This window comes from Bombina bombina, chromosome 2 (genome assembly GCF_027579735.1).
Source record: "Bombina bombina isolate aBomBom1 chromosome 2, aBomBom1.pri, whole genome shotgun sequence".
NCBI lineage: Eukaryota > Metazoa > Chordata > Amphibia > Anura > Bombinatoridae > Bombina > Bombina bombina.
Genome location: NC_069500.1, coordinates 1214132389 through 1214146196, shown reverse-complemented (window position 1 = coordinate 1214146196; position 13808 = coordinate 1214132389). Strand labels below are relative to the sequence as shown.

At 35.4% G+C, this 13808-nt stretch overlaps 1 protein-coding gene across 1 annotated transcript in view; it reads left to right on the top strand.

The window, feature by feature from the left end:
- CRACD (capping protein inhibiting regulator of actin dynamics) overlaps nucleotides 1-13808 on the top strand; it is a 421538-nt gene that overhangs the window by 231629 nt on the left and 176101 nt on the right. Inside the window, exon 3 of the mRNA XM_053703944.1 lies at nucleotides 6337-6417. Coding sequence (XP_053559919.1) covers nucleotides 6354-6417 — 64 coding nt within the window. The 5' untranslated portion in view covers nucleotides 6337-6353. The remainder of the gene's footprint in view (nucleotides 1-6336; nucleotides 6418-13808) is intronic.

The following is a 13808-nucleotide window of genomic DNA, read 5'->3' as shown; positions in this document are numbered from 1 at the left end:
TATCTTAGGATTATCAACATAGAGTGAAAAAAACGTATCTCTATTTAGATACCCAAATTCTAAGCCATCATCTAGCAAAGATAAAAGTTTTTCTTTTATCTTATATGTAGGATCAAATGGAAGTTTTTCATATACACTACAGTCATTTAGCTGCCTAAGGGCCTCATCTATATACCATGTAGTGTCACACACCACTATGCTGTTCCCTTTGTCAGATCTTTTTATGACAATCTGTTCATTTTTTTCCAGATTGATTAATGCCTCTCTTTCTTTCACGGAAAGGTTATTTTTGCAGTTGTCATTTTTTCATTTTCTTTTAAGTTTATTAAGTCATCCATGACATTTTTGTGAAAGAGCTCAAGCAAATGACCTCTAGACCTAGTGGGGAAGAAGCTAGATTTTTTCCTTTTGATATTATAACCTCCTGTTGGGTGTTCTTCTAATTCTTCCCACACTGTGTCTAGATAGTCAGTTTCTAACTCTTGATCTTTAGATTTAAAATGTTTTCTTAATGTGAGTTGTCTGACGAATTTATTCAGATCTAAAATAGTCTGAAATAAATCAAAGTTTTTACTGGGACAGAAACCTAGACCATAGTTCAAAACTTTTATTTCATCAGCATTTAATTTGTATGAAGATATATTTAAAACAGCTCCTTCCATAACTATTTGTCTTTCATGTTCATTTGTCTCAATTGGTATCTGTTTTTTGGTATTTTTGGGACCTCTATATCTTTCTGCTGACCGCCCCCCTAGTTTAGATCCATACCTTTCTGAAAAACCTGTTTGTTTGTTTGTTGAAATCTCTGAATATGCCACCTATGATGCCATGCTCCAGGAGCTCACATTAAGAAAACATTTTAAATCTAAAGATCAAGAGTTAAAAACTGACTATCTAGACACAGTGTGGGAGAAGAACACCCAACAGGAGGTTATAATATCAAAAGGAAAAATTCTAGCTTCTACCCCACTAGGTCTAGAGTTCATTTGCTTGAGCTCTTTCACAAAAATGTCATGGATGACTTAATAAACTTAAAAGAAAATGAAAAAAATGACAACTGCAAAAATAACCTTTCCGTGAAAGAAAGAGAGGCATTAATCAATCTGGAAAAATTGAACAGATTGTCATAAAAAGATCTGACAAAGGGAACAGCATAGTGGTGTGTGACACTACATGGTATATAGATGAGGCCCTTAGGCAGCTAAATGACTGTAGTGTATATGAAAAACTTCCATTTGATCCTACATATAAGATAAAAGAAAAACTTTTATCTTTGCTAGATGATGGCTTAGAATATGGGTATCTAAATAGAGATACGTTTTTTTCACTCTATGTTGATAATCCTAAGATACCCATATTCTACCACCTACCTAAGACCCATAAGGGCCTTACCGATATAAAAGGTAGGCCCATCATATCAGGTCTGGAATCTATTTTGGAACCTCTATCTAACTGGGTTGATGGAATCTTGCAACCCATTGTTTTAAATCTCGAAAGCCATTTAAAAGATACCAAACACGTCCTACAACTATTTGAAAATTTTAAATGGAAAAAAACCTATAGTTGGCTATCTGTGGACGTGGTATCACTATACTCTATGATCCCCCACTCTCTAGGTTTAAAAGCTGTTGAGTACTTTCTCAATCTTGAGACTACTTTGGACCCATATTTCCAGAATTATATTCTGGAAGTAATAAAATTCCTCCTTGAGCATAATTATTTTATGTTCAGGGGGGAGTTTTTCTTACAGAAAAAGGGTACCGCAATGGGGGCGCGGTTTGCGCCCTCATATGCGAATCTGTTTATGGGTTGGCTGGAATGGACTATAATCACAAATGATAATAACCCATAAAGACCACATATTCGGCTATATAAGAGATTTATAGACGACTTGTTGTTTGTCTGGGATGGGGATGAAAAAGAGAAAGATCTATTTCTATCATATCTAAATAATTATGATCTACATATGAGCTTCACCTCAGAGTGGAATAAGGAAAAGATCAATTATTTGGACCTGATCTTAATAGCTGATGAAAACTATAAAGTAGAGACCGATCTGTATAGAAAACCTATTGCTGGAAATGCACTGCTACATTCAAAAAGTAATCACGCTAAGCATGTGACAAAAGGGATCATTAAAGGTCAATTGATTTGGGCCAAGAGAAATTGCTCTAGAGCCAATAGCTATGAGAGAGCAAAAAGTGAGCTAACCGAGAGAATGAAAAATAGGGGTTACAATGTTAACCAAATTAAGAGTGTTAGCAAAGAAGTAGAAAAATTAGAGAGAACTAATCTCCTTCTTGATAAACCTAAAGACATATGTAAAGAAGATAGACCCATGTTCATAACCCAATATTCAAACCAATATAATAAAATCTGTTATATGGTTAAAAAGTATTTACCTCTTATATATGGAGATGAGAAATTAAAATCTGTAGTAGAAAAAGGCTGCAAATTCGTATATAGGAAAGGCAGATCACTAGCTAACATTGTATCTCCTAGTGAACTTAAAACAAATAAATCGAAGGAAGACAATGAAAGAAGCAGTTGGTTACAAACCAATGGCACATACAGATGTGGAACAAAGAGATGCAGGGCCTGTGGGTATATTAAAACTACTCAAAAATGTAGGTCCTATGTGACAGGTTCTGAATATAACACTAAGGGATGTATAAAGTGCTCAACAGACCATGTGATATATCTTATTGAGTGTAGTGAACACCGAAAACAATACATTTTAATGACCACTAGGGACGTAAGAACCCGAATACGGGAACATATATATAATATAAAAAAAAACATTGCTTGCTCAGCCCTAGCCACACATTTTATTGAAGAGCATAACCAAGAACTAAACTATTTCAGTTGGTCTGCTATTGAATATATACCAAAGTCCCACAGAGGGGGCGATCGTTTAAATGTTTTAAAGAAGCAAGAAGCATATTGAATATTTTTGTTTAAGACTCTTGTCCCACTTGGATATAATTCTGAACATGATATTATTAATTGTTGGTTATGATAACCACCTAAACAAATACTACAATAGACTTCTTGCCTTTTCACCAATAGGAATGTCATCTATATGCATACCCCTAATAACAATGCTCCCTCCATATTTTGTTTAAATTACTTTAAATTACTTACAATTAATATCTTCAGGAATATAAAGTAAATAATAAGTAAATAATAATTTTCTTACATCTATTATGTGACTTTTACCTTTGTCATTATTTGTAAATTTAGAATAATGACCAATATGTCAATATTGTCTTTTAAATTCTTTACCTAAGTGTATAAAACCTGATAATAAGGAGTTTAAAATTGATAGACTAAATAGAGAAAACCACTATGGCTGTGAAGTAAATAACAAAATTTTTAAAAATTGAAACCTAAGTTGCATCATTGACTAAAGTGTAAAAATCTTTCTCTAAATATCTTTCATTTGATACGTGTATCCTTATGTGAAATAATTGATTACAATGAGTTTGCAACTGATGGGTGAACTAGATAATAATTCCTAAAGCTATAAAATGAATAAACAAACTAATGAGTTTAAATTTAAGTTGCATCGTTTAACTACAGTGCAAAAACCTCTTTCTAAATATAAAATATATTTTCTACCTTGCTTTGAAGTTTATGTTAAAGGTAAATATATGGTTATTTAATATGCTTCTTATATATATCTGATGTAGGTTCCTCTATCCCTTTAAGAATCTATTGTATTATGATTACATTGAGTAAATGCTTAACAAATGGGAGGGCGCAAACAGGTTGTTATAAGCCCCAGGTGTATGAGACTCAGGTATGGTCTATTATTAAGGCGTAAGCTATCGCCGAAACGCGTAAGACCGAACCTGCATACACCACTGGATTGTGTGTTCCCCTTTTTGTTTTAACAACAATTGGAAAATAAAGTCTGCTACTGTTTTTAACCTGTGGGTCCAGAGACATTTCTTTCCTTTATTGTTACTTTCTTGCGAGCGAGGAGGAGCTCGCTATCTGGATCCCCAAGGTACCCTGAGTGACAGCCTATGAAAGCTTATCTACGAAGCACGTCACAGTGTTACAGCGCAACATATGGAAACCGACTTTTTCTTGGAAGCAGCGTCCACGAACTGTGGAGGTGTAGTGGAGATTCAGAATTTCACCCATCGGTATCGGTAAGACCTCACGCCTGAGAGCGATTGAATAGAGGCATCCGGTGTGAAGTGGTGAGTGCCCTGCTAACAGGGCTGTTATCGTATAACACTACACTGAAGCTGCATGTTTTTGTATAAGGATCTGTTTGCTGGGTTATTCGTCATATTTGCTTATCTTTATTAGAAGATTAACTGCTTACTTCAGTCCGCTAATTTGGCTGTATTCGGAGCAAAGCATATGTGTTTATATGTGTGAGTATATAGATGGTGCTAGCAATACCGCTATCAGCTTTACTAAAAATATTCACTTAAAATCTTTACTCTGAGTGAACACAGCGAAACTTCACTTAAAATATTTTCTCTGAGTGAACACAGCAAAACTACATAAATTGCTTTTATACCAGTAAAGTAAATACAAATTGATATCACCAATATAACAAAAGGAACAACAGACTTTATCACTTAACAAGAGATGGAATAACAGACTATATTACTTTGTGTGATATACATGACACTAAGGAGATACTGAACTGTGTGTCTGTTTTCCCACTTCGAGCCCTCTAACGGTATACATTACAATGTGGATATTCAAATATAGAGTGATCCTAAATATTTTTATATGTATATTTATATTTTATATTTTATAAATATGTTTTATGTAATGACCTTTCATGCTTCTGAATTTTTAAGGAATGCTTTAAATAATTTGTAAGCAATTTGCAAGCATTTTGTGAATATTGAATATTAAATTTCTTTGTGTTTAAAAACATCAATTTCTATCTGTTGAAAAACATATTTTTTCAGAAGCACTTTAATAATAAGTACTTCACAGCACTTTAACGACTACCTTAAGTATATAATATAAACAAACCTAAAGCACTTTAAAGTGCACATAAGCACTCTATATACATCATCAGATTTTAGATCTAAAACTTGAACCTGCAGCTGTTCATAGCGCACATATACACTCACAATTTCACCTAATCACTATTATTACTCTTTATCCCATCGTGAGAACTGGATTGTATATGTAGCAAGGGTTTAAACTAGCGCTACACTTACCTTCGTTAATTATAGATATATATATATAAATATACAGATATATATAGGAATATCTATTTAAAAATACTGCTATGTGCAGAACATTGGAGTGTGAAATATTTACCGTAAATACACAGTATAACACTTTATTAAAAAAGAATATTGCATAAATATGTTTTTTCATGTTTCCATCTACTTGACTGTAAAGGACTCCAATGCACTTAATGACATATAACAAAAAGGTCATATTTACACAAGGCAGCTTTTGACTTCATAAGACAATCATACGAGGTACTCTCACTTAAGATATGGTCATATTTACATAAGACGGCTTTTGACTTCATAAGACAATCATACGAGGTACTCTCACTTAACATATGGTCATATTTACAAAATACGGCTATACGACGTACTCTCACATAAGATATGGTCATATTTACACAAGACGGCTTTTGAATTCATAAGACAATCATACGACGTACTCTCACATAAGAAATGGTTATATTTACACAAGACGGCCATACGACGTACTCTCACATAAGATATGGTCATATTTACACAAGACAGCTTTTGACTTCATAAGACAATCATACGACGTACTCTCACATAAGAAATGGTTATATTTACACAAGACAGCTTTTGACTTCATAAGACAATCATACAACGTACTCTAACATAAGATATGGTCATATTTATACAAGACGGCTTATGACTTCATAAGACAATCATACAACGTACTCTCACATAATAAATGGTTATATTTACACAAGGCGGCTTTTGACTTCATAAGACAATCATACAACGTACTCTAACATAAGATATGGTCATATTTACACAAGACGGCTTATGACTTCATAAGACAATCATACGACGTACTCTCACATAAGAAATGGTTATATTTGCACAAGACGGCTTTTTACTTCATAAGACAATCATACGACATTCTCTCATATAAGAAATGATCATATTTACACAAGATGGCTTTTTCACACATGATTTTGTCAAATATTAACAGCTATATTTATAAGTACTATACTAATACTATATCTTACTATTCTTGTGCATTTGAACATGTTTGTGATATGCGGTTTGTTCTTACCCTGACAGTTTTGTAAAATTGTTGTATGCATTTGTGCCATTTACATTTTTGTTCCAGCTATCTCTAAGAAAACCATGGCAGATGAAAGTGAAACAAAGCAGGATGTTCAGGCGGAATTGCTGAGTACTAATATTTCAGGTAAACAGAAAGGAGGCATTGGGTTTGCAGATTAGAGAGAGAATCCATATTAATTATAAGTTGCCTGTGCACAAAGCATGGGGCAGAGGATACCAAATCTGTGAATTGTACTGAATATTCATTTACCTTGTACAAGGTCATTATTACCAAAAAAACATTCTTTATTGACAGGCTTGCCACTGGTTGAAAAAAAAAAAAATCACAGCGAATACCACTTCACATTATGAAACATAGAATTTGACGGTTGATAAGAACCAAAAGGCCAATTAAATCTACCCATAAACATTACTTTTTTTCTTGGGATTATGCATGTCGCGGGTGTTTTTGTTCGCATGCTTACCACCGGTATTACGAATTGAAAGTAAATGCAATCACTTGAGTCCAATAGCAATTTACACTAGAATGATTACCGCGTCCTCAGAGCTCTCAGTTTCTCGAAACAAAAATGTTGCACAAAACACATCAAAAATATATTACAAAGTACAGTTACACTCATAATACAATCTAATAAACATTATTTAAAAAAATATTGCACACAAAAGTTATAAAGGCTCAACAATATGAGATCTCAGGTAAAGGCATGTAAAGGGATTTAGCATAGAGATTCACACATTTACATTTTTAAAGATGTATATGTATGTATTCATATATGTCTATATATATGAACATATGTATTTATGTATTTATATGTGTACATATGTATTTACAGACATATATACACATATAAATACAAATGTACGCACATAAGACATTTATATAAGTGCATTGGAGCCCTTTGCAGTTAAGTAGATGAAAACATGAAAAAACATATTTGTGTAATATTCATTTTTAATAAAAGTTTAATCTTATGTATTTACTGTACATTCCAATGTTCTGTACATTGCAGAATATGTTCTAAGTATTTAAAAAAAGATATTCCTATATATATCTATACATATATATAATCATCTATATATATAAGTATAGCTATACAGGGAGTGCAGAATTATTAGGCAAATGAGTATTTTGACCACATCATCCTCTTTATGCATGTTGTCTTACTCCAAGCTGTATAGGCTCGAAAGCCTACTACCAATTAAGCATATTAGGTGATGTGCATCTCTGTAATGAGAAGGGGTGTGGTCTAATGACATCAACACCCTATATCAGGTGTGCATAATTATTAGGCAACTTCCTTTCCTTTGGCAAAATGGGTCAAAAGAAGGACTTGACAGGCTCAGAAAAGTCAAAAATAGTGAGATATCTTGCAGAGGGATGCAGCACTCTTAAAATTGCAAAGCTTCTGAAGCGTGATCATCGAACAATCAAGCGTTTCATTCAAAATAGTCAACAGGGTCGCAAGAAGCGTGTGGAAAAACCAAGGCGCAAGATGCCACTTGCCACCAGTTTGGCCATATTTCAGAGCTGCAACATCACTGGAGTGCCCAAAAGCACAAGGTGTGCAATACTCAGAGACATGGCCAAGGTAAGAAAAGCTGAAAGACGACCACCACTGAACAAGACACACAAGCTGAAACGTCAAGACTGGGCCAAGAAATATCTCAAGACTGATTTTTCTAAGGTTTTATGGACTGATGAAATGAGAGTGAGTCTTGATGGGCCAGATGGATGGGCCCGTGGCTGGATTGGTAAAGGGCAGAGAGCTCCAGTCCGACTCAGACGCCAGCAAGGTGGAGGTGGAGTACTGGTTTGGGCTGGTATCATCAAAGATGAGCTTGTGGGGCCTTTTCGGGTTGAGGATGGAGTCAAGCTCAACTCCCAGTCCTACTGCCAGTTTCTGGAAGACACCTTCTTCAAGCAGTGGTACAGGAAGAAGTCTGCATCCTTCAAGAAAAACATGATTTTCATGCAGGACAATGCTCCATCACACGCGTCCAAGTACTCCACAGCGTGGCTGGCAAGAAAGGGTATAAAAGAAGAAAATATAATGACATGGCCTCCTTGTTCACCTGATCTGAACCCCATTGAGAACCTGTGGTCCATCATCAAATGTGAGATTTACAAGGAGGGAAAACAGTACACCTCTCTGAACAGTGTCTGGGAGGCTGTGGTTGCTGCTGCACACAATGTTGATGGTGAACAGATCAAAACACTGACAGAATCCATGGATGGCAGGCTTTTGAGTGTCCTTGCAAAGAAAGGTGGCTATATTGGTCACTGATTTGTTTTTGTTTTGTTTTTGAATGTCAGAAATGTATATTTGTGAATGTTGAGATGTTATATTGGTTTCACTGGTAAAAATAAATAATTGAAATGGGTATATATTTGTTTTTTGTTAAGTTGCCTAATAATTATGCACAGTAATAGTCACCTGCACACACAGATATCCCCCTAAAATAGCTATAACTAAAAACAAACTAAAAACTACTTCCAAAACTATTCAGCTTTGATATTAATGAGTTTTTTTGGGTTCATTGAGAACATGGTTGTTGTTCAATAATAAAATTAATCCTCAAAAATACAACTTGCCTAATAATTCTGCACTCCCTGTATATTGTACCAAAATACCATCATATATATATATAGAAATATTTATTATGAATAAATAGAACAAATTCTGCTAAGTGCAGAACATTGGAATGGGAAATATTTATATTTTCATATCGGGGTAGTCAACAAGAAAATATGCAATTGGGTTTGCGCGCGGGTAGGGTGTTGCACGTAATATTCTAAGTTTGACTTCTTGCTCTCATCAGATTAGCGCACAAGCGAAAAACAGTTTATTTTCAACTCATAATACGAACGCAACCTGTGCAAAAAGCTTACTTTTAGCGCAGTTAATGCTCGAGCGCTCCACTTATCTGTTTTTTTGTGTTTGTGTGGTTTACACTATGTTGCCTATTTCTCCTGCATGTGGTTTCTAATATATAGAAGCTTAATGCAGTCCCTTTGTGTCATCTATATGGCTGAGAGCAGATGGCACATCAGTTAACAGACCAGGTGCAAACCCAAGCAACTACAAAAAACAGCTCTAAACTGACAGACTAGTTTGTGATTAGCTACACATTGGTTTAACAATTTTTTACAGATTAGTTATTGTTATATAGTTAATTTTATTACAAACATTACAATGTGTTGAATTGCTGCAAGTTACAACACCTCACCTGGCAAGAAAGGTGACAGACTCCAGGAATGGGTGCAAGAACCATGGAAGATTTCATGTGGTCTCTGTCCAGTCATGCAATCGTTAATTTATTTTCACCAATACAATGCAACAGGTTAGCACCCATTTATGTAATAGTTCCTGTAGCCTTCCTAATACAGCAAACCATGTTGCCGTCCTTTCTGTCACAGGGTATCACTGCTTTCAAGCCCTTAGCTGCCAGATTTGGCAGCAACAGGTTAAACAGGCAACATTTGAAGTGTTGATGAAATACCGCTTATTGCAAACGAAAAAAGGTAGATGGGTGCGCTGGGCCAAACTGATAACCACACACCCCCTTAAAAGACAAAAATCCCTGCAATTGTCTAGATTATAGTGAACAGATAAAAATGGAAATAAGGGAGGCGCTCAAAGCTAAAGGTATCAACACTAAAACAGATTTAATAAAACATATTAATGATCACAGATATAAATACAAAGGGACGTCTCCCCAAAATAAATTAAGCTAATAACCTAAAAAGTCTATTGACCGCTAATATTCTAAAAAGTCTATTGATCGCTAAAACTAATTCAGATTTAAAAAACAAACAAGATAATCGGCAGTGCCTATGTAGTAATTGTGATACAGGCAGAAATAAATGTTATTTTTAAAACACCAAAACAAATGACAGTGTTCCGTAATTGAAATACCACCAAGCTGCCTTATTAGAGAAAAGCCGTAGCTGCCAAATATAGTGTTTAGAGAAATGAATCCGTTGTCCAAAGTTCTCTTACTTTGTAAGATATTTGTGTGTCAACACCAAAAAGCCGTGTACTTTACCAAGTTGTAGACTTGTCAGTTGCTGGTCTTACTCCCTCGCCCGGTCCTCACCTCGAGCGGGGCTGACTGCAGCTTTGGCGTCTGACGTCACAGAAAGGAGTTCCGGCTGAAGGTAGAGGCCGATTCCTGCGCTCCCCTCTATGCGCTGTACTCCCGGTCCTCTTTGGACAGCCCTGCACTTAGTGCTAGTAGCACGCAGGGGGCTGTAAAACAGATTGGTATAATGGGTATCCAAAACAGTGTTCCCCAATACAGAGGCTCTGCTCCTTAAGAGAAAATGTCTCAATAATGTAACCCGGGTTATTAGGTGAGACTCCAAATGAGATTCCAAAGATATGGTTAGTTGTTACAATGGTAATAACAACAGCACTGCCAACACATACGACGCGTTTCGCCCACCTATGGGCTTTATCAAGATCAAGATTTTACAGCCCCCTGCGTGCTACTAGCACTAAGTGCAGGGCTGTCCAAAGAGGACCGGGAGTACAGCGCATAGAGGGGAGCGCAGGAATCGGCCTCTACCTTCAGCCGGAACTCCTTTCTGTGACGTCAGACGCCAAAGCTGCAGTCAGCCCCGCTCGAGGTGAGGACCGGGCGAGGGAGTAAGACCAGCAACTGACAAGTCTACAACTTGGTAAAGTACACGGCTTTTTGGTGTTGACACACAAATATCTTACAAAGTAAGAGAACTTTGGACAACGGATTCATTTCTCTAAACACTATATTTGGCAGCTACGGCTTTTCTCTAATAAGGCAGCTTGGTGGTATTTCAATTACGGAACACTGTCATTTGTTTTGGTGTTTTAAAAATAACATTTATTTCTGCCTGTATCACAATTACTACATAGGCACTGCCGATTATCTTGTTTGTTTTTTAAATCTGAATTAGTTTTAGCGATCAATAGACTTTTTAGAATATTAGCGGTCAATAGACTTTTTAGGTTATTAGCTTAATTTATTTTGGGGAGACGTCCCTTTGTATTTATATCTGTGATCATTAATATGTTTTATTAAATCTGTTTTAGTGTTGATACCTTTAGCTTTGAGCGCCTCCCTTATTTCCATTTTTATCGAAATACCGCTTATGACTAGGATTGACAGCTATCTTCTATAAAAATACTAGACAATCAGGGCACAGTGGTCAGTGGGGTCACACAATGCCACCTCACCAAAAGACCACACTCTTGAGCCTACCATGTATATTTTTTACAACTAGGCAGTCATTTTACCCATTGACCGCCAGTAACATAAAAATCCATAATTGTACCTCTTTGGTTGCCAGTAACACATATAAACAGTAGAGATTGGAATCCCTTGACTACTCACTCACTTTTTTCTGCTCCATATTTGTAATGAATTGAGGCAAAGAAGGCACCATACAGTTAACACTCATGGACTTGAAACAAACTAGACATTTAAGTGTCCAGTATTTTTGTGAAGATTTTTCTGGACAGCCTGCTAAAATACTGGACGGTCTGGTTAAATACTGAACATCTGGCAACTTATGGTCTTTAATAGGTTCTGCTATCTCCATTGCTGTTTTAATTACAACAGTAAAGGGCTGAACCAATGGATTTATGATTTTAATGAAGTGGAAAACGTACACTGACAGCAACCATTAATATTCATACACAAATAAAATGATAAAAAAGAGCTCCTACTGAGATCTCACACATCATTCGGGGGAAAAACTACACTATTAAGTACAAGCGCACCTCTTTTTTGGAGGAAGCTTTTGACATTTCTTATCACAATGGAAGGTGAAAATATAAATTTAGAACAAACCCAAAAACTATATTAAATTGGCTAACCCTAAACAAAGCTAATGTAACCCGTTGGCTGCTGTCGGTGCTTCAATACATTTGACATAGATACCCATGGTATTTATATGAATTAGATGGCATTTTTTTCTTATCCTCTTTAAATCCTATTTAACACATTCGCTGAATAAAGGTTAAGGTCTGTTCTCTGATTCACAGATTTGTTTGTAATTTCTAGGGGGGAAATGGATTCTGTCTCTTCTCATGGCATATACCGGAGAAGCGTATGATTTCTTTCAGCAGTGGATAAACATGAATTATTCAAATGAACAGAATAATTTCATGGTGTTTAAGGTGTGCTGTGACCTGCTTCTTTCTGAGTTTATCGCTTTTCTTCTGTAGTTTAATGCGCTTTTCTCAATTAATTTTGAGATATCAAGCATGATGGAAAAAATATGGAAAAATGATGGAAAAAATATTTGCTGAGTTTTGTAACAGGGCAGTTGTGTTTTAAAGATGTATCCTCTAGATTAAAGTGATTGTAAACTTTGGCTATTGAATCTACACTATCTATAATTATCATAAAAAGAGGGGCACCTTCATTCATAAAAATAATTAAACACGCCTCATTCTTAAAATAATTACCATTTATTGATTGTAAGCATTGCAACGTTCCTCCACCCACATCCCATACTAGATTTTTGTCTTTGAAGATGAATTTGGCTTCAACCAATCGCTGTGTGCCCCCTTTGGCGTCCAGCTCGTGGTGCACCTAATGATTGGCTGAAGACGGATTTGTCATCAAACACAAAAATAAAGTATGAGATGCGAAAGGAGGAAGTGCTGAATGTTTACAATCACTAAATAGTAATTATTTTAAGAATGAAGCGTGTAATTATTTTACTGAATGAAAGTGCTCCTCTTTATATGAATAATTATAGATAGTTCGGATTCAATAGCCAAAGTTTACAATCACTTTAATGAACATATTTCCTTTGCATGTTATAAAAGAAATAGACAAAAGAAAGCATGGTTTAAAAAATGTAAATTAAAAAATGTTAATTACATTTCTTTTTGTGCTGTTTTACTGGGATAATATGGTCATTGATAACAGTGGATATAGAGATTATTTAATATTTAAAAATATTTTTTCTTTGCTGCATCTAAAAAAAGTATTTTATTGTTGTTTTTTTGTTATAGTTTTTTTGGTGGGGGGTTGATAAACATAGTTTTTGCTAGAAAATAAACATATTTAGTTTTTAGTCTTGTAGGGCATGTAACTGTCTACCAACAAATCTCCCACAGACCAACAGACCAGCTATGTACAGATGTGCACTTCCTGTTAAAGATTTTATATTTATGCTAAAATAATTTTCTGACTGATTAGAATAATGCTGTAAAGTTTGCAAAGTACAGAGTAATTTGAAAATATTAGAGAAACAGGTTTTCTGATAGACTGAAATGGCTTTGAATTTAAAAGGATTAATAACAGTACATTAGCTAGCCCCAGCACAAATACAGTCATACCCATGCTAACTCACAGATACTTACATTGTCAGATAGAGAGGCAGAATTATCAATGTCCGCCACACATCGATAAATGCCGACAGCATACACTGTCGGCATTTATTATTGCACAAGCACAAGAAATACTTGTGCAATGCCGCCCCCTGCACATTCGTGGCCAATTGCCCGCTAGCAGGGGGTG